The sequence below is a fragment of the Anopheles bellator genome, chromosome 2 (assembly GCF_943735745.2).
Source record: "Anopheles bellator chromosome 2, idAnoBellAS_SP24_06.2, whole genome shotgun sequence".
Taxonomy (NCBI): Eukaryota; Metazoa; Arthropoda; class Insecta; order Diptera; family Culicidae; genus Anopheles; species Anopheles bellator.
Genome location: NC_071286.1, coordinates 53771940 through 53791605, shown reverse-complemented (window position 1 = coordinate 53791605; position 19666 = coordinate 53771940). Strand labels below are relative to the sequence as shown.

Genomic DNA, 19666 nt, shown 5'->3' with positions numbered 1-19666 from the left:
CGAGTCCTTTTTTGTGAACTTCCTGATTGCAGCCAGGGTGGTCCCGGGCTTCCGGCGAGACTTAGAAATCAATCAGCTGCTGTGCCGCAGCCTGGCTCGGATGTTGAACACATCCGTTTCCGCAATCAAATCGGGGGAATCGTACGCACGGCCGGCCGGAAACGGAAAATCAGCACCACACCCGGAAGAGGCGCCCGTTTGCGTAACTGTGAACTGAGTTTTTTCTTCGGCTGCCCTTCCGGTTTTGTTTATGCTGGCCACGATTTGTTTTACGTTGTTTTGCTCCTACAAAACGGTTCCAATGTTGCCAGCGATGGGGCTCTACGTCCGCGTGGACGGAAGCGACTTTCTCTCGGCGGCGATGTTGGTCTATCGATTGGGCTTTGTGGCTATGTGGCGTAGACAACCAACCGACCACGGGCTGCGCAGTCCTTTTTGTGTACTGCCAACTAAAGCTTGTTTGTTTGAGGTACTCCGGCCGGCTGGCCGTGCCGAACCGAACCGAGCTGCATGTTGGAGCCCAATCTCCTTCTGAGTTGGTTCGGGACGCATGAATTAATTGCCCTCACACACTGCGTGCGTGACGCAAGTCAGCAAACGTCCGATGTATTCTAATTCGAAACATTCATAATTAAATCTAAGCCGTGCGTCTGCGCCCTGGAAGGGCTTGGCCACTAACCCAATATTTTGGTGTAGTGCAAAATTTCGAAACGGATTCAATATTTGAAACAGCTTATGCACCTTATGTGGCTCGAATTGAAACCGAAAGGTTAATTGGAATATTGGTATCAAAGCTTCGAGCGAACTGTTCGATCTCTGGAGCAAGGATTACATCGAACCCTCTAGAGGGAACCGGTGGCCTCACCGATGGTTCGGGATGGTTTCATTTTGTGCCAGAAACCTCGAACAAATTGATTGATATTTTATTTGCGGCATCCTCTCGATATTGTTCTATGGCTCCGGAGGTGGTTCTAGTTCGGAAAGTGAAAAACGGATCGCTACGGCCATGGAGCCGACCGGAGCCGACCAAATTCAATTGTTTTCCGGAAGTTCATATCCATCCCGGTGGTGGCCTACGGCCAGCCGTACAGGAAACCAACCTCTGCGAAATGAGTTTCCCAAAATGTATGTTGCGGTTGATTGTAATTTCCTGCGGCCGCAATCAGCTGCGATGGTCTTCCTTAAGCATTATTATTATTCATTGCAAGAGCCACGGAATGAATTTAGATTATCGCCATTTGCCTTCTTCCGTGCGAAGCAACGAAATTATTCCTATTGCTCATCATTAATTCGGATTCCAGCGCAGCGCCAGGCGACCGCTGACTGTTGACCAGCTGTAAGTGTGCCGGAACTGTGCTGGAGAAGAAATTTTAATATTCTTCCTGTGCTCTGGGTCAGTGATTTGAGGCTGCCAAAGGACACCGGCGGCGAAAAGCTAGAAGGTAAGGTCGACTCGTATCTCGCCCAAGGGATCTGCAGAAAGAAGAAGTTAAATTAAAGATGGAACCAAATCTAACATCAAAGGAAAGTGCAGTGCCGTGAATGAATGCTTGAGGGTCGAACCGGCACTGGGGTATTTTTAATTTTGTCCGGGTTATTCGAGTAATAAAGGTCAGAACTTAAGCTAGAGCTAACGCTCAACGGATCGGGTTATTATGTTGGAGTAAACAATGTTACACGACTTCCTCTTGTGATATACATTTCAGTTTGGGGTGACTCCAAATAGTGGCCAAGAGCTGAAACTGATTGTAAAGTCGGCACGGTAAATACGTTCTTCAGAAGGCAGCTTTGCTAGAACTCTTTTGCCTTCATAAAAATCATTTTAAATTTAAAGTCTTTAAACCTTTTTCAAATACGGAAATTTTTCACATGCCTTTTCGCAGATCGAATCAGAAAGCCCATGCCTCTAGCCGAACTTTTGGTTGGTAAAACAACACTTGACAAAGTTATCCAATAGCATCCCTGCAGAGTTCGATTGCAACCTGAGATTCAGGTGCGCTGCATGAAAACACAGAAGAAAGCAGAACCCGGGGACCATTACACGATACACCAAACTAGAAAATCATTAACCGAATCGCCCGTTGCTCGGGTCCAGAGCGAAACTTCCTGTCCGCCGTTGGACGCAGTTTGACGAAAACTCTTGTACTTTCTTCGATGAAAAGGCCAAACTTTGCCGAACCCAGTGTGGCTGGTGAAATTCTTTCACTTCTTTCTTTGGCAAATTTCTGCAGATTCCCAAATAGACCGAAAGTGCCGGCACTGCCGGTGGACCTTGCCTTGCCCAATGTCCGACATTGTTCGGGCGAATTTTTGGGAAGCAAAACTTTTAAGTGCCATGTGCTCCAGTGTCGGTTCAGCAAAACGGAATTTCACACCACAACCCATCATCCTCCAGCTTCGAGGCTTCGAGTATCGCGGAAGATGGCCAGTCATTTTTATCCTCCGCTCGGGGCGAATCGTTCTCCAGATTACCAGTGAACTGTGAATCTATTTAAATTTCGTGTTTGACTTTCGCGACCAACGACACTTCGACATTTCGTCCAATGGCTTGGTTGCGCGAATTGTTTAGATAGTTTTCCTTCCGGCACCGTTTTGTTAGCGACTCGTGCGGCCAACCTTAACGCACTGCTGTTGGGAGACAGTTACAGTGAAATGGGTCTGTTTGAAAATGCGAAAATTTCTTTCTGGGAACGATTTTTCGCTCCATCAAATGCAGACTGTGCACTGGCGCTGCTAGCACTGCTAGCCGGGCACCGAGCGTCGATAATGGCGAAGCGAGAATTTACATATCGTTCGGCACGATTGTGTGCATAGTTGCGTGCTACCCTCCGGGATATAAAACCGTTTGCATTGGAGCGATGCAACAGCAGCAACTGTTACTACATCGATTACCGTTGGAATTCGATCCGGTTCGGTACAGATAGGGTTAACTTGTGCAATTGAATTCGGTCGATTGGATAGCCAGCAGCACAACAAGTGTCAGGATTTCCATAATGCTGCCAAATCCACTGTTAGCGTTTGCCGAGAGAGCTTGGTGGGATTCTATTTAATTTTACGACGGTAATTTCGTTGCTCTACTACAGATTGCTTAGAAAACGGCGAGCAGACATTAGTCCTGTACTGGTTGAGAACAAAAAAGGTTTCCATTTCCATTTCTATATCAATTTCAAAATTCTCCACAAAAAACCGATGGGTAACGTTTATTAAATCATTTTGTAATGACATTGCAACACCATTTATTAGTTACAATACTTTGAAGTAAAGGATGATAATTATACATGGACATGGAATTTGTCAACTTTCGATCTTTCAAACCATTGTTGAATCGCTATGCACAGTTTCGAGAAGTATTCAAAATTGCAGCAAATGGTCGAAGAGTTTCTGGCTGTTGTAAAGGCAATTCGGACTGGTATTAAAGTTCACTGCCATACTCGGTTGTGGTGCGGATTTTTATTAAAAAGGTTTTTTCAAGTTATATTTCAAGTTGCGGAGTAATTTCGAGCCGCATGATACTCGCGAACGAAAAAGTCATTCACTTTTACCTTACTCAGATATATTGGGGGATTTATTTCAAAATTCATCGCCGGTTTCGTAGTTTTTTTTCGAAACCGAGAGAACCGGAATATATTCCGATACATTCCAACCCTGCGGACATTCCGGTACCGGGACATAATAAATTATTCCTCGATGCATACGAAAGGGTGCAACATACATATCGCAAACATATTTCATGTCGTATCATCCCGTCTTGAGCACCTATACGCTCCCGGCGGTCAGGAAGCTCCCGGTGGAACATGGCAAGTACTGGCCAAAGTCGATGGTTTCATTGAATTCTTCTCCCTGCAGCCAAGGTCCCCGTTAGTTTGTCCTTGTGACTGGGATGGAAGAAGTGTTGTTATGAAGTTTTCCTTGCACCAAAAACACTTTCAGACCGCAACAGAGTTGGTCGGGAGATCGATTTCTCCCGCCCAAAAGTTGCCAAAGTTGCCGGTGTCTACAAGGCAGACTGAAGGTTGTATAATTTAGAGATTTTTTTTGATATTTTTGTTCGCTAAAATTATTGATACTTCGAAAAGAAATAATATTTTTTTTTAAATGCTATCGCTAGCGTTTCGATTCTAGTTTTTTCATAAGTTTTCAACATCAACGGTCTCGATGTCGACGATGACGAACGACTAAGCACCACCGTACCATTATCGTCGGCACAGTTCAAGGCACCAAGGGTTGAGGGTCTTGCTTGAATAATGCTGAAAATGTTTCAAAACAATCCGCCATGTAACACCCATCAGTATGTGAAAGAAAAAGATTTAATCATCACCCTTCTCTAAAGTGTACTGTCTCTAGTTTCTCCGTTGTGCTGCAGAATAATTTCACACAAAAGTTGGCACAAGCGGCATGGGAGGAGTGCATCGTTCAACACTGGCTCTGGGGTTAGTGGCAAGGAAGTCTGCTGCACCATATGCACCGGTATGTAGCGCTCGATACCTCGCTCCGTGCTCAGTGTACGGTCCATAAAACTTTGAAACGATGAATTTTCGTGTATCCCAAACCGAACCTAGAACATGCAAGTGATCTAACTCAGTTCCTTTCCCGCGCTACATTGTACTTTGCTCGTGTCTGCAAATGATAAGGCGACAAAGAAGTCATTGAAAATGTATGAAGCTTTCCATTCGCTATGTCTTTAGCGAATGATTGAAAAATGTAAATTTCAACCACTTTCAGTGGACCACGGGGATGCATATTGTAAAACTATTCACAGCCTGGAAGCTCACAATAAATTTACGTTAGAAGATTGGGTCCCATGTACCTCTGGGCACTCTGAGCCCCCCAGAAAGCAACACATTTGCTTACAATGTTTTTGTGGTTCAGGCTCGGGAAGCGGTTTCTAGTAAAAGAAGGACGTTGTTACAAATTTGCCACAAAACATTTCCCGTTTCGAAAGCGGCGAGTGTTTCTGGCGTTTTCATTTGCTGCCACCATTTTCACACTTTCGTTTGCACTTGATAATGAAGAGCATTTAAAACACCGACGTGCATTAATAATGTTAACAGCACTTCATCGGGCGGCAGTGCAAATCACCAGCAGCGGGTCTTCGCTATCAGCAGGTGAGCATTTGCAGCCCTCTCTCCGGGTGGCGACATATGTGCAGAATGGTCTCCGAGCAGCAGTAGCAGCAGCATAATGATGACATGAAAAGTTTGATAAACAATGTAAAACACATTCACCGGCACACGGTATGCCTGAAGGGCTGCGCCGCAGGACCATTGTCATGTCTGTCGAGTTCCTTGGGGGCACCATGTGGGTATTACTTCCCGGGGCGGTCCTTGTGCATGCAAATATTCGCCCTGCTAGTGGCGTGAATCCTCGCCCACAGGCTCATGCTCGGGCCGCGTGCGGAGTCACTTCGCCAGCTCGGTGGAGGCGCACGGTGCGTGGTTCAGAACATATTTACTCGCCAGCCAGATTCCAGTGAGGCGTACTTTATTAATAATTTTCTCCTTTCACGACGCTTTCAGCACCGCGTGTCGGAAACTCGATGAGCAGTTCGCACGTAGGAATGCCCAAGGGGACCAAGTTTCTAGTCGTGCCCAAACGGGAACGATCTTATCACAGCGCCCGTTCTGCTGGGCACGGACACCCGCCACGCGCGCCACGAGCGACGATGATGGAGTGTTGCCCATAGCTTATCCGATTAACTTGTCCTGCTTTGATCCTGCTGTACGCTACGCTCCAGAAGCCAGAAGGCCCACGTTTTCGGTCAGACAGTTGGTTTCAGTTTCAAGGTGCAAAACGGGACAGTTCGAAACACAAAAAAACAACCTCACCTCCGGCACGATGGCGCTCTTCAATTTGCATTCTACTATTTTTAATTACATTTTCTGTGGACCCGCTGATGGCCAGTGTAATGGAAGGAAGGATAATGGAATATTTTTCATTGACATGTACACGTGGAAATTTTGTTTTATGCCTCGGCAGACAAGCGAAGATGTGCAGGTTTTTGGTTGCTCTGCCCCGAAGTTGTTCACTTGGTGGGCAAATGCAAATGGGCCACATTCGTTACATCCACGTTGTCCAAAGTTATGCATAAAGGGTCCGGCAAAATATAAATATGCAAAAAATATAAAATATATTCGCACCTCGGTGGCGTCACGAAGCGCCGATGATGGTAGGGAAAAATGCATATAGCGTAAAATGTGAAACATTACTATCTTTTATTAAATGTTTCTCTTTAATTTGTTTGATCCTCAATTTCGCTGGCAACGTAAGTTTCAACTCGAACAAGCTGCAACAGAGTGCGAAATACTTCGTAACTTCCTGCATTTCATTCATTAGCGACTGTTTTAGGAATTAAAGAGAAAAGGCGGTAAAGCATTACAAGATATTAATACCAGATAAATTGGTAGCTGAGTAAAAGTAAAATGGTGTCAAGTGGTGCGTTGGTAGCTGAACAAATCACAATTATTCGATACAATTTTTAAATTTCAAAATGAGCTATTGTAAGAAATGAAAAATAACTCATCAATCTAGAAAAATAAATGCGCAACCACCAGAGTAAAAGACTTATTCAGCATTGTGTTAAAGATGTTCTTTAAGACGATATAAATAAATAATACCAAATGTATAAGGTGTTGTAAATATTTTACTACACTCGAAATAAGCAATGTTTCAGTTTAAAAAAACGGTATGCGATTCAATCAGATTGTTGTATGTTTTGCTTTCCTGATTTTTCCTTAAATTTCAGTAAACTTTCATCGCACGACGCACAACTCATCTACTCAACCTGGACAGCAAAACAAAACTTAATAATTCCAATTTACTCCAAAAACATTTGCCAAACATTCCTCAGAATTGGCCATTAACTAGTGCGGAAACGATCGCAGGGCAAGTGGCGAAACTTTTGCCGTTTTGTGGTTCCGAAGAACAAACGGAACCGAAATGATAACGGAAATGAAATGGTTGGACCGGGAGGACAACAACGCATCCTGTTCCCGGCAGCATAATTGCACTAACAATCTCGGCAGTGTCTTCCGGTAAAAGGAAATTTCTAATTAGTCATTACCTTCTTTCAGAACGCTCAAGTCGAAGTTAACTTCAAGTCACTTTGCATTGTCTTCGTTTAAATGTACTCCAAACAAATACGCACTGGGGACAAACTACGGATACAAGTTAACATTCTGACTGTTTAACTTAATTAAGAGCTAAGAAAAAACATTCGTAATCGATATCAACAAGTGTTAATTTTATTTACTAAAATTAAGGCGTTCAGAGTGTTCAATGTTCCTTCGTGCAACCTTTTTTGCAGCTCCCGGTGGAGAGCTCAAAAATTTAGGTCTCTTTGCAGCGGTTCCTCCCTAACTTCTTCACGGTTCTATCGACTGTTCTTCACGGTTCTATCGACTGTTCTTCACTGTTCACGACTTGGTTCACGACCCTTCTTAACTCGGTTCACGACTGTTCTCTTCAACGTTCCGTTTGCGACCCCTCTTGTTTCAACGTTCCACGCGGTCCTGTCCCCAACATGGCCGTCCTGGCGATCCCGTATGTGTGCGTGTTCTACTACGGTTCACTTCTAATCCGCCAGGGGCGCCTGTGCCAGCGGCTAGGACGTACAGTGCATCCAAAGTTTTACGCAACAACAAGATTTTAGATACTACATTTTACCGCAATCTCGCCTTTCCTTCTTTCGGATGTGCTTCTCTCTTTTCTAAATATTACGGCTCAGGATACAATTTTGTTATAAAATTTGCATTTATTTACAAAATGATAACAACAGGTTTTACGCAACAGGAAAAACCGAAACACAATTGTATTATCAAAGAAAAAAACGGTAGCTAAATTATTCTACAACTACCCACACATTACTTGCCGCCGTTGCGGCACCTTTGTTGGCAAGGAGGGTCGCCGGGCCGTTGTGAGAAACGTTTGACTTTCGCTGCAGCCGCACGCGGCCACTTGCCATATCACGCCATTTTCGCCGCACCAGATATTGCAACATTTGCTTATTGAATTTAATCTACTTAAACCTAAGATTCGCCTGGCGTTTATGCAATACTTAATTGCTAGAATGTTTCACTTGCTTCACTTTGCTAATGTTTACGTACAAAAGAATTATTTACAACGTTTTACTATACCATGCCGCTGTTGATCATAGTTTTTTTATGTTTGTTTCCTAATATTTTAATGCTTCTTATAGGATTTTTATGTATCGAAATCTTTTAGCTTTTTGAAATGCATGGCTTTGACCCGGTTTTTTGCGAAATATCTTTTGACGTTGCCTTTCTCGTTTTTATTGCAACGTATTGATTTGGGTAATTTTTAAACCAATAAACAACGAAAAGTTATTCTTCACTGCCCTGAGGCTGCTTTCACGAACACTGAACGAAACTTGTGGTTTAATCTTACGAGGTAATCAGTAAGGGAAGTAAGGGATTGCTTCCTTTCGATACTACTTGTTGTAATAGAACCGAAATAAGCATGATGAACTTTCCCATTCATTCCTTTCCAGCCATACCAGCTATTCCTATAATCCAGCAAACAATAGGAAGGAATGATTGTTCAGCATCGTTTAACGGACCAACCGAAACAGGCTAACAGATAGTTACCCCCTCGAAAGGGTGTAACGTCGGAAAGATGGCTCAGTACGGCAGTTGTTTGACATCGACTACGCACTAGTCGTCGGTAGTGTGGCAATGGAAGATGGTTGTTTATCATTTTTATCGACAACCGTGCTAAAGGACACAGCCAAACACACGTTTGTCAACTTGAGGCACACAGTAGTGTTCAAACCAAAAGCCACTCAAAATCCAGCACTTAGCTAAACCGATTGGTGATATGTGTATTGCAATGTTAGCCGAAAAAAGGGGTTCAATGATAGAGTTTTACACATACTGTAGCAAAATAGTCAATCACCTAACGCCTTTCGGAGCACAACGCGCGCTACCTATCCATTTCGCGTAACATAGTACAGGTCCTTTCGTAACACGCGAGTATCACTTTGCTAATCTGAAGAGGAAAGAACGATGCCTTCATGCGATTATGCGCTCAGACCCCTTGAGACTAACACCCCATTTTCGTATTCACTTCAACACAGTATCCTCTTGGGGGGAACTTTTGTGAAAAATAAACAATTTTTCTACACTTTTCTTACGATTCCTCTCCATCCGTCCGGTCAGACTTTGGAATGAAAGCCGCGCGCCGGCGAGGATCGTTGGACATTTTTGCATATTTGCTTTTTCCCTAAAATTCATTACTATCTAACATTCGTGGAACCCGTCGCTAGATTTATGGTTTGACTACAGGGCAGGTTGATGCTTGATGCGAGACCTTTGGCAAATTATTGGCGAGACCCCAATAAATGTGACTACGACACTAAATGCCATTCCCTGCCACGGAATCCACGTCAACTACCGTTCTGCGCGCCAGTTTTTCAATCCCTTCGCCATTCCGTTCGAGCTCGTACTATGGCGTTGCCGTTTTTGATTTGCTATTTGTGTCAGTCTTCGTTGTGTCTGCGCGCTCTCGGTCCAGCTTTTCCTTCAGGCCGGAGACGGACATTAGTGTAAGCTGAAAAAACGAAACCGCCAGGTTAATCTATGTTTTAATCATTTTCACTCATCATTTCACAAACCTCCGTGGTTGGCTGCTGCTTGATGGTTGTCATGAGCTGTTCCGCCTCTTTCGTGAAGAGAAACACAACCGGTATCTGAACGTCGTCCCGTCCGTCCCCGGACATGGCGAACATTTGCTGATTGTTAATCGACGTGTTTGGCATATTATCGAACACTATTGCCGCAACCGCGCCTTTGAGAGAAATAAGTTTACGCGACAAATTAGTTACACATAGGAAGAAAATAAGCACGCCCGAAGGACTGGTGGCTCAGGGCCAGAGAGTACGACCTACCCGCGGTTTGTGCTTTTCTTGCTTTGTCCACAAACGTGCATTCTCCTCGTTCGACGATGACGATTTTACCACGAATTTCATCGGCGTTTTTGAGGGCTATTGGAAGTCAGGAATCGCACATTCAATACGCTGCTTAAAGGACTTTGGTATGTTCGGGGCAGCTTTCAATACTCACCTGAGCACAGTTTTATGGGCTTCGCGTAAACGGCTTGCTGCACGACGGACATATCGTTCGTCAGCTCCATCCCGAAGTGGCTGGGCCCGGCCTCCAGAACATGCATTTCCTGATCGTCGTCCCTCCGGAAAGCCACTGCTTGCAGCTGAGTATTGGGAATGGCATTCGACTTCGATAGTTCCACCATTTCCTGCATAAAGACTAGTCCCCGTTCTGCGTCCTCTGGTGATTTGGCCTAGTAAAGAGCGTAATAAAACATTTGCCAACGGGAATCTTGCAAGTATTTGAAGCAGCGAATAATTCCTTACGTTATAGAAACTGTGCAGCAACTGCACCTTGCCCTCGCCTAGCGAAACCATCGTAATGCCCATGTCGTAAACTGTTCGTAGATGATCTGCATTGCTTGCCTGAAAGTCAGTCGCTCGGAGGCGCTTGGCACTCGATATGCGCGGACAGACTCCCGTAACAAGGTCACGTAGTGGACGCCGGACCGTTTCAGGAAATAACTTGTTCGGACTCGGGCACGATCGCATGTAGTCCAGCATGTGGACCTGATCTTCCTGGTCTCTCGTACCTGGAACGGGACGTGAGATATAAGTCAATTCGAACCAATTTCGCTCGTTTCTCAACCACACTTACCTAAAGTGTTATTGCCCAATACGCCCAGCGTCAGTGGTAGCAGATGGGCTTCGGTGGTGAAGATAAAGTCCTCAATGTTCAGAATGAGATCCGCCGGATCGGAGAACAGCAAAAACAGATACTTGAACGTTTCGGATAGAACGTATGAATCCATGCGGTCCTCGTGTTTACCGGTACGGACATCATTCACTGCTGCGTATCCGCACGGTACACGGGCGTGCTGCTGTAAGGCTTTCAGAGCTTTCTTCCCTGCCTGTAGAAGGACGTAGAGAATTCAAAATTTTAAACCGCACTTGTCTAGGAGGTAGTTCCAAGATGCTTCATACGTACATGCAAATAGTAATGGTCGCCTGTTGCGCGGTACAGAAAGTACGTTGACTCTATAAACTCTGGCCGCAGATGATGCTGTCCCCAGTGCACCTGAAAGCCAACCGTGTGAGGTGTATTATAGGAAAAATTGAAAAGCGTAATGACAAACCGCCAATTTTCACCTGAAAGTCGAACGTGAACGCCTCCGGAATGAAGGTATGCATTTGCATGACTTGGTACAGCATCTCGTGCGTTTGTACGGCGGGTTTTAGATCACCCGACAGCACTTGCAGACCGGGCCAGAAAGCCAACAGTGCATCCATAAAGTTGCGCGTCTTTGTGTGTGGTCGATGCATCTGTACGTCGAGCAGCATTGGGCCTTGGCTAATGTATTTCATAATCGCATTGTAGTGGCGGTTGAAGCGTGCCAAATAACGCTCATCCCCAAGAAGAATGTACGATTTGAGGCAGTACTCGTAGTACGAATCGATACCTGCTCCCACGCCGGACTCACGCCGTATCCAGTCTCCGGAATGCACGTTCAGAACCGTACCCATTAGTTCCGAGCTCCGGTGACGCATCTTCCACAGTGCGTCCATGGCAGCATGGGCTTTAAGCTCAAAGATGGGTTCTCCACTCAGTCGAGAAAGGGCGGCAAATTCGAGAAGAATTGTTCCCGCACATGCGGTGCATGTCTCGCGCGAGTGCCGCAATGCTTCCACCTTCATACCGTGCTTTAGGTTGACCTAAGGCAAATGAGAAAATTTTACCATTTGCTCGGCTGCCATCGAAAACATTTGCCTTACCCGTGCATGTGGAATGCCAGTAGATGTGTTAAAAGCGGGCAGTAATCGATAGCCAAGATCTTTGGCCATCTCTAGGAGCTCACCACGATACCAGCTCATCACATCTGCCTGCTTCTGGACGTACTCTGCCAAAATATGGCCAGAGAGCAAACCACTGTAAGAGAGATTAACAGAAAGATTCACCTTATAGCATCGATGACTGGCTGTTTGCTGTGTAGACATACCCGATCATTCGAATGTTGGTCTCGAACACTGACACGATAATGTCGTTGTCGAATTTCACATCTTTTATCACCAACTTAACAGCACTTTCGAACTCTTCCAAATCGCCAAGTACCACCAGGGTGTCGAGCGTGTCCACGAGCGTCATAGAGAAACTGTAGGTATAGAACAAATGGGTCAGACCGGTTGGACGTGGTGGATAGCAGCGAAAAGATTCACAACTTTGGGTTGAGTTTTTACAAAATAATACAAAATAATGCCCATAATCTCATCATCGCTTTGAATGAATATTAACATCATACAAATGAAAAAAAAACATTGAACAAATTATCAATATCTATTAATCCTCGGTCACGCAACATGGCAATGGAATAATAAGAATATTACGCAATATGAAGGAGCGACGACGATGGTGGGTTCGATTTTAATTTAATGGGTTTGCCAGCTAATCAAATTGCGGCAAGTGTTTTTTTGCGGTTCCCTGAAGGTTTAAATTTAACAATAAAAAGAATGTTTTTGAAAACATTGTGGCGCAGCTACGGTATACTTTGAGCAGCTGTTTACGTCGATTGCCCAACGGTAGAGCACACGATAAGAACACGTTGCCAACGATAACGATGACTGATTACGAAGGTGTGTGTGCTTGTTAAGCAAACACTCTTCGAGTGAAAGAAAGATGGAAGAAACAATCCACACAACATGACGAAGACGAAAACCAATCCGCCTTATCAACTGCCAACGCATCACACCGTTTTCTGCCGCTTTTGGCCGATCACGGGAGAGGGCCCCTCCGAAACTTACTTCCCAAGCGTATCGTCCAGATCACCGCGGGAGGGTGTCACACCTCGGTACCGGCCGGTGCAGCTCAGCGGCATCAATTCGTCCGCCGGATACGCGTTATCCATGTACGCCCGGTACGCATGGTAGAACATTTCCCTGGCCTCCTCCCTAAAAGCAGAAGCGATGGAAAGTAATTAGCAACACAACGCCAAGCAATTAGATGTTCCCGGTTGTGGCGCGTTGTCTTACTTTAGCTCGTTGCGTTCCTTGTTCGACATGTTGTGTGTGGGAACGGTCGGTGTCTCCTCGGTGCCCATTGTCACCGGAAGCATGACCATCACGGCCACCCACAGACAGACCACATTCGGTGTCCCTCGATTCACGGTCGATAATGTCCGCATTCTCAGACCGGAAGGGGACACTTTCCGGTTTTAGGCTTAACCCGACGGCCACTTCTTTCCCGTTCGCCTTCTGATCGCTCGATGGACGCGCTGGCAAATGATGCACACACACAGGTGCGCGCGCACTCTCACGCGCGATTGTTGCTGGTGCGTTGAGTACGCCACGCAAAACGGCGGCCCGAAACCCGTTGGCCGAGAATGTCCCGTTCGTTTCCCTTGTCTCGCGTCTCGTTTGCCGTTCGCCGTTGCTCTGCATTCATTCGGTCGACCTCATTCGCGGTTTTTGGAGGAACGAAAAGGGAATGGAAGTGGTATTTTCCTACCACCACACCAACGATCTCGACCCAGGCAGATGCAGCCTTGAAGCTGGAGGCTCCATAAAACGGATTTCTTCACGCTCTCTCGCAGGACGTGGCTTCTCTAATCACTACAGGTGGATGCGAGCACCACATCAGCACCCCACTCAACTGCTATTGCTCCATTTTTGACTGCACAGTCTACAATCGTTAGCGCATCCGTGGCGCGCCACGGTCACCCAATCCCCAACGAACCGTGCACACTATCAGGAAGCGAACCCCAGTGACCACATCGCTCGATGACCGTGAAACTTCACTTCACGCGCTTCACCCAGGCACGCACAGATCAGCGATCTCGAAAGTGATGCCCTTGTTTTTCGAGAGCTGCGGATGGTGTCCTCAGCCCCGCAGGTAACTCGAGGCAAACTAGCGAACTCGTGTCCGCGTTCGGTCGGCCAGGATTCCGCCTGCGATGCCGTGGTTAATCACTAGAACGGAGAGGCAGCCAGTGGAGTTCACTCGCCTAAAACGAAAGGCTTTCGTTGGATTTATTCCGTGTGTCCGTCGAGCGATTGACCGTTCTTTGGTGTTGTTCGATTATTTTTGCCAGTTTGACAGCACAGTTGACGGGTGAGCGAGATGGCCGTGAGAAAGAGAGAGGAGATCGAGTCAGATTTGACAACCACGTAGTTCGGACTGTTTGGCGCTAGAGAGCGCGACGGGAGTTGTTTTGTATTTATTCATAAACATTTTTTATTTGTCGCTGTGAATCTATTTCGCTCCAGTTTTAAACTAAACGAATAACAAGAGGCATTGCATTGTTAAAAACAATCACCATACTTTCGAAAAGACCTCCTGACAACGATTCATGGCCAACTGTGTTGCTCCATCGAAACGTCAGTGCTCCAGTCGCAATTTCAAAACAATTGGCGCCAACAACCAAAGTGTCCAACGAAACTGAAGCGAAAGGACGACGTTTGTTTGGAATGTTCCTCATCGATTTGCAGTGTTATGGTAATTGGCTGGGTTTGAAGATTGCTACCACGTACTGACAACGATTTTACTTTCCACAGCGTAAAAGCCTCGTGCCGAGCCGGTGCCTACCGTCGACAGCGGTTAATTCGCCTTTCAAAAGCCCCCTATCCGCACAGAAACGACAACGAGAATGTCGCAAACGGGGAGAAACGGCTACTGGCGGATCCCCGTCGGCGGGTCCGAAGCTAACCGTTTCCGAGCACGAAATGATGATCCTCAAGATTTTGAGCCAACCATTCAAGGTGCCGATCGCGAACTATGTGCCCGAGCATTCGACCCGTTGTCTGGGCATGAAACGGGCGGCGGCACGACGAGCCATGTACGATCCCTTCGCCTGTAACGCCCTCGTGCTGTACAGTCCGCCTGAGTTGACCGAACACGAGAAGCTTAAGATGGACACAAACAAACTACCAGTCCACGTGGTAGTCGATCCCCTGCTCGGTAACATTCTGCGTCCTCATCAGCGGGAAGGTGTCCGCTTCATGTACGACTGTGTGACCGGCGCGAAGGGCGAATTTAATGGGTGTATCATGGCTGATGAAATGGGGTTAGTAGAAATGCACCTATCTTGATCTTGAGTAACAAAGTTTCTCTTCATCCTAAGGCTTGGAAAGACTCTGCAATGTATTACGTTGCTCTGGACACTACTCCGGCAAAGCCCTGACTGTAAACCAACGATCGGGAAGGCGATTATCGTGTGCCCCAGTTCGTTGGTGAAGAATTGGTACAAAGAGTTCGGCAAGTGGCTCGGTTGCCGTGTGAATTGCCTGTCCATTGACGGTGGTTCGAAAGAGCAAACAACTAAAGAGTTGGAACAGTACATGGCAAACCAGAGCCAACGGCACGGTACGCCGGTGCTGATAATTAGCTACGAAACGTTTCGCCTTTACGCGCCCATACTGAACAATTCGGAAGTAGGAGCCGTCCTGTGTGACGAGGGGCATCGGCTGAAGAACTGCGAAAACCTTACCTACCAAGCGCTGATGGGACTCAAAACGAAGCGAAGGGTTCTGCTGTCCGGAACACCAATCCAGAACGATCTGACCGAGTATTACAGTTTGTTGCACTTTGTAAACCCCAACATGTTGGGTACAACTGCGGTAAGGCATGATGGCTCCAGAAGGTGACCCAAATGAGCTGCTTAGAATAAATGTTCCCCTTTTTTGTGCAGGAATTTCGTAAGCAGTATGAGTTGCCGATTCTTCGCGGCCAGGACGCCAATTCTACAGAAGCGGAGCGTGAAAAGGCGACGGAGCGTTTGCAGGAGTTGGCGGGACTCGTGAATCGGTGTATGATACGGCGTACCAGCGCATTGCTGACTAAGTATCTTCCAGTTAAGTTCGAGATGGTGGTTTGCGTACGGATGACCGCTGTGCAGGCTGACCTGTATAAAGCATTTTTACAGTCGGACACGGTCCGGCGAAGCTTGCAACAGCAGCGCTCGGAGCACAAAGCTAGTTTGACCGCACTCTCAAACATAACGACGCTGAAGAAGCTGTGCAACCACCCGGATCTGGTATACGATAAGATACAGGAGGGTGCCGATGGGTTCGAGAAAGCAGCCAGTATCATGCCTGCAAACTATAGCGCTCGCGAGTTGCGCCCAGAGCTCGGAGCGAAGCTTCTTTTGCTAGATTGTATGCTGGCCTCCATCAAAACCACCACCACCGATAAGATCGTGCTCGTGTCGAACTACACGCAAACGTTGGATTTGTTTGAGAAGCTGTGCCGCAAACGAGGATATGGCTACGTGCGACTTGATGGCACGATGACGATCAAGAAACGAGGAAAGGTAGTGGACCAATTCAACAGTGCCGATTCGTCCGATTTTATCTTTATGCTCAGCTCGAAGGCAGGCGGTTGCGGATTGAACCTGATCGGGGCAAACCGGTTGGTGATGTTCGATCCGGATTGGAACCCGGCCAACGATGAGCAAGCGATGGCCCGAGTGTGGCGCGATGGGCAGAAGAAACCGTGCTTCATCTATCGGCTCCTAGCCACTGGTTCGATCGAGGAAAAAATCTTCCAACGTCAGACGCACAAGAAAGCACTTTCGACGACGGTGGTCGACAATAATGAGGACGGTGAACGGCACTTTACGCAGGACGACCTGAAAGATCTGTTCAAGTTGGACGAGGTGACAATCTCGGACACGCACGATATCTTTCGTTGCAAACGCTGCACGAACGGTGTTCAGATGCGCTTGCCACCGGAAAGCAGCGACTGCATGTCGGATCTGGTGCACTGGTACCATTGCGCCAACAATAAGGGTATTCCGGATGACATACTTTCGAAGTCGTGGGACATTACCCGCTGTATTTCGTTCGTGTTTCACCATCGCTCCAATTCGGCCGTGGTGGAGCAAGAGCTAGCCGAACAAAGGCGCCAGCAGGCACTGGCCGCGAAACAGCAAAAAGAGGAAGAGGTGGACGACGAAGCGAAGGAAAATAGGAGAACCGATTCCTGTCCCGAGGACGACGACGATGAGCCGGAGGATGACGGGAAGGACGAAGATTTCGTTCTGTAGTTCGTTATCGGTTATTTTACGTTTATTTTTCGCAAAAATTCTTAAATATTTGCAGGTTACTGTATTAAAAAACTAATCGTTTCGTATCAATTTTATGCGCAATGAAAAGCTTATTTCGGCTTATGCTTGAGTAGCGTTTCATACAACTCGTCCGCCTCCGGGCCCGTCTTCACTCGTAGCAGCACCGATGTTGGTGGAGGCTTTGAATCCGGTGTCGGTAGACAAATCATCATAACGTTGTTTTTTCCCATTCGCTGCAGCGGAACGGATTCGTTGAGGATGATGTTCAGCAGAACATTGCCTAGGTTGGTGTCGGCGCGGACCAGCACCTGCACTTTACCATCCACCTGTTTGATGTGTACCGTTCCAACGCCCCGATCTGAGTATGCTCCAGCCGCTTTTACGAACAACTTGCAACGCTTCGAGTAAACACTGTCCTTCTCTTCAACCGGCGTAAACTCCACCTTCGGTGGTTCGTCGGTACCATCGCCACCGTCTCCTTCATCCGTCTCTTTGTTGCCTGTGTCGCCTGCCGGTTTGGCGACGCTTCCGAAGGAAAATCCACCCGCTGAAGGTTGGCTGCCGAAAGTGGAAGCACCGGCAAAGAAAGACGGTGAAAAGGTGGACACGGCAGCCGTCGAGGTCGGGCTCTTCGTGGTCGAGGACGATGATGTAATGCCTCCTCCTGGGCTACCGAAGCTGAATGGTTTAGAGCTTCCGAAAGAAAAGGTGGCGGCAGCCGGAACTGGAAGCTTGACCGGAGACTCTTTTGGTATGCTACCGAACGAGAACATTGGCTTGGCTACTTCCTTCTCCTTGTCTTTCGCTACCACTTCTGTGCTTTCCTTCTCTTTGGCCGGCGCCGGTCGTAGCGCCGTTTTGTCACTTTCTAATTTTGCAAAGTGTTTCTCGTAATCTTTGAAAACAACGTGCAGCTTACAGAACGCATTTGCCTCCACATGTTTAGTGACCCACGTGATGAACGATTTGTTTAGAGCGACGACGTTCTTCTCAAACTCCTTATTGGCATTCGCCGTGTTGTTGTCCTTGTTTGTTGCGGTGGTCGCCGAAGGCTTTGCGCCGAAAGTGGTTCCAGCAAAACCGGCAAACGGAGCTTTTGGTTCCGCTACCTTTGGTTCCGGCTCTTTTGCTGGAAGTGAACCGAACGAGAACGTTTGCTTTGGCACTTCAGCTGCCAGTGCCACCGCCGGTTCTTTGGATGGCGTGATACCAAAACCACCAAAAACCGGTTTTTTACTCGCCGCATCGGCGCTATCAGTTTTGAGAGCCGACGGTGATGACGATGACAACGAACCGAAGGTGAACCCGGATGATTTTTTCGCACCATCCGCACCATCACCGTCCTTCTTTTGCGACAGACTTCCTAGGGGGACATCCTTCTTCGAAGAATCTGCTCCATTGTCGGCTGCCGTCTTGGCGGCAGTATCAGCAAAGCTGAACATTTTTTTCACCGTTTCTTCGCTAGTCTCTTTGGCCGTTCCGAAACTGAACGACTTTTTGTCGACAACCACGGTTTCCTTCGACGCAGCAGGCATACCGAATGAATAGGTGGCTTTCTTGTCCGTAGCACCAGAACCGACATCCTTCGCCGAAGATGACCCGAAAGTGAACGTTTTAGCGGCAGTAGATTCCGCCGGTTTTGGTGCCGGTATTGAGCCAAATGAGAATGTAGCAGCTCCCGCTTCGGACGCCGTGTCCTTTTTAGCCGCAGATCCAAAAGTGAATGTGCTCTTCGCGTCGGCCGTTGTCGTTGCATCCGACTTTGGTGCTGTCGATCCAAAGGAAAACGTGCTCGTTGGTGCTCCGGCTTCGCCAGAGATTGATTTAGCGCCACCAAACATTGTTTTATTCCTATCCGCTGATCCGTTGTCCTTCGAGGCGGAGAATGTAAAACCGGTTGTTGGTTTATCACTGACCGCGGCGGGAGTGCTATCCAGCTTCAAGTTGCTTGGTGTGCCAAACGTGAACTTCTTACTCGAATCGGCCAAAGTAGATCCAGCGTTCGATCCAAACGAAAACATGGGCGTCGAGGACGATATCGTGCTGCCGCCAGCACTGGAACCGGCTGTGTTGCCATTGGGTTTCGCTGCACCCAAGCCGGCCAGAAAGGAGAACGATTTCGTGCCACCGGTGGCCGGTGTTTCTTCCGGTTGCAGTGCCGAGAAACCTTTAAAACCTCCAAACACGGATGGTGCGGATCCGGCTGCGGTGCTATCTGCAGCGCCATCGACGCGGCGCCGAGCTTTTTTGATGACGCGTTGTTTTATAACTTCTTCCGAGGCCTTCGCAAATTCACCAACTTCCTCGGGTTCCTCGTCTTCGTTCCAGTTCATATGGTTCAGCGAAGACTGTGCTACACGTTTGGCCATTATTGTTTCCTAAAGTGATTTTTCTATACACAAAACCTTCTGCTAACCTTGCGCGCCGAAAACGTGAAAATTGAGTGAAATGTTAGTGTGTAAGAGGATATGGCTCTTTCTGCCCATGCAATAAAGTATGGCTTTTTCTATGTCAGAAAATATGGCTCTGTTTGGGCATTCGTTTTTGGGTTTCA

The 19666-nt window shown here is 47.2% G+C and overlaps 3 protein-coding genes across 3 annotated transcripts; 1 reads left to right on the top strand and 2 right to left on the bottom strand.

Moving 5' to 3' along the window:
• Positions 1 to 7743: 7743 nt before the first annotated feature.
• On the bottom strand, positions 7744 to 13547 carry LOC131212917 (ER degradation-enhancing alpha-mannosidase-like protein 3). The gene is made up of 12 exons (XM_058207004.1): positions 13082 to 13547; positions 12854 to 13000; positions 12055 to 12207; positions 11831 to 11984; positions 11207 to 11770; positions 11046 to 11135; positions 10716 to 10968; positions 10385 to 10650; positions 10077 to 10311; positions 9902 to 9997; positions 9629 to 9801; positions 7744 to 9564 (listed from the first exon to the last, which is right to left on the bottom strand). Exons 1-12 carry the CDS (start codon positions 13231 to 13233, stop codon positions 9460 to 9462), a joined length of 2388 nt encoding a protein of 795 aa, XP_058062987.1. The 5' UTR covers positions 13234 to 13547; the 3' UTR covers positions 7744 to 9459.
• A 372-nt stretch (positions 13548 to 13919) lies between these two features.
• Positions 13920 to 17161, top strand: LOC131207724 (DNA repair and recombination protein RAD54-like). The gene is made up of 4 exons (XM_058200349.1): positions 13920 to 13940; positions 14603 to 15111; positions 15169 to 15664; positions 15736 to 17161. Exons 1-4 carry the CDS (start codon positions 13920 to 13922, stop codon positions 17089 to 17091), a joined length of 2382 nt encoding a protein of 793 aa, XP_058056332.1. The 3' UTR covers positions 17092 to 17161.
• LOC131210711 (nuclear pore complex protein Nup50) lies at positions 17104 to 19510 on the bottom strand. Its single transcript, XM_058203993.1, has one exon. It carries the CDS (start codon positions 19479 to 19481, stop codon positions 17202 to 17204), a length of 2280 nt encoding a protein of 759 aa, XP_058059976.1. The 5' UTR covers positions 19482 to 19510; the 3' UTR covers positions 17104 to 17201.
• Positions 19511 to 19666: the final 156 nt, after the last annotated feature.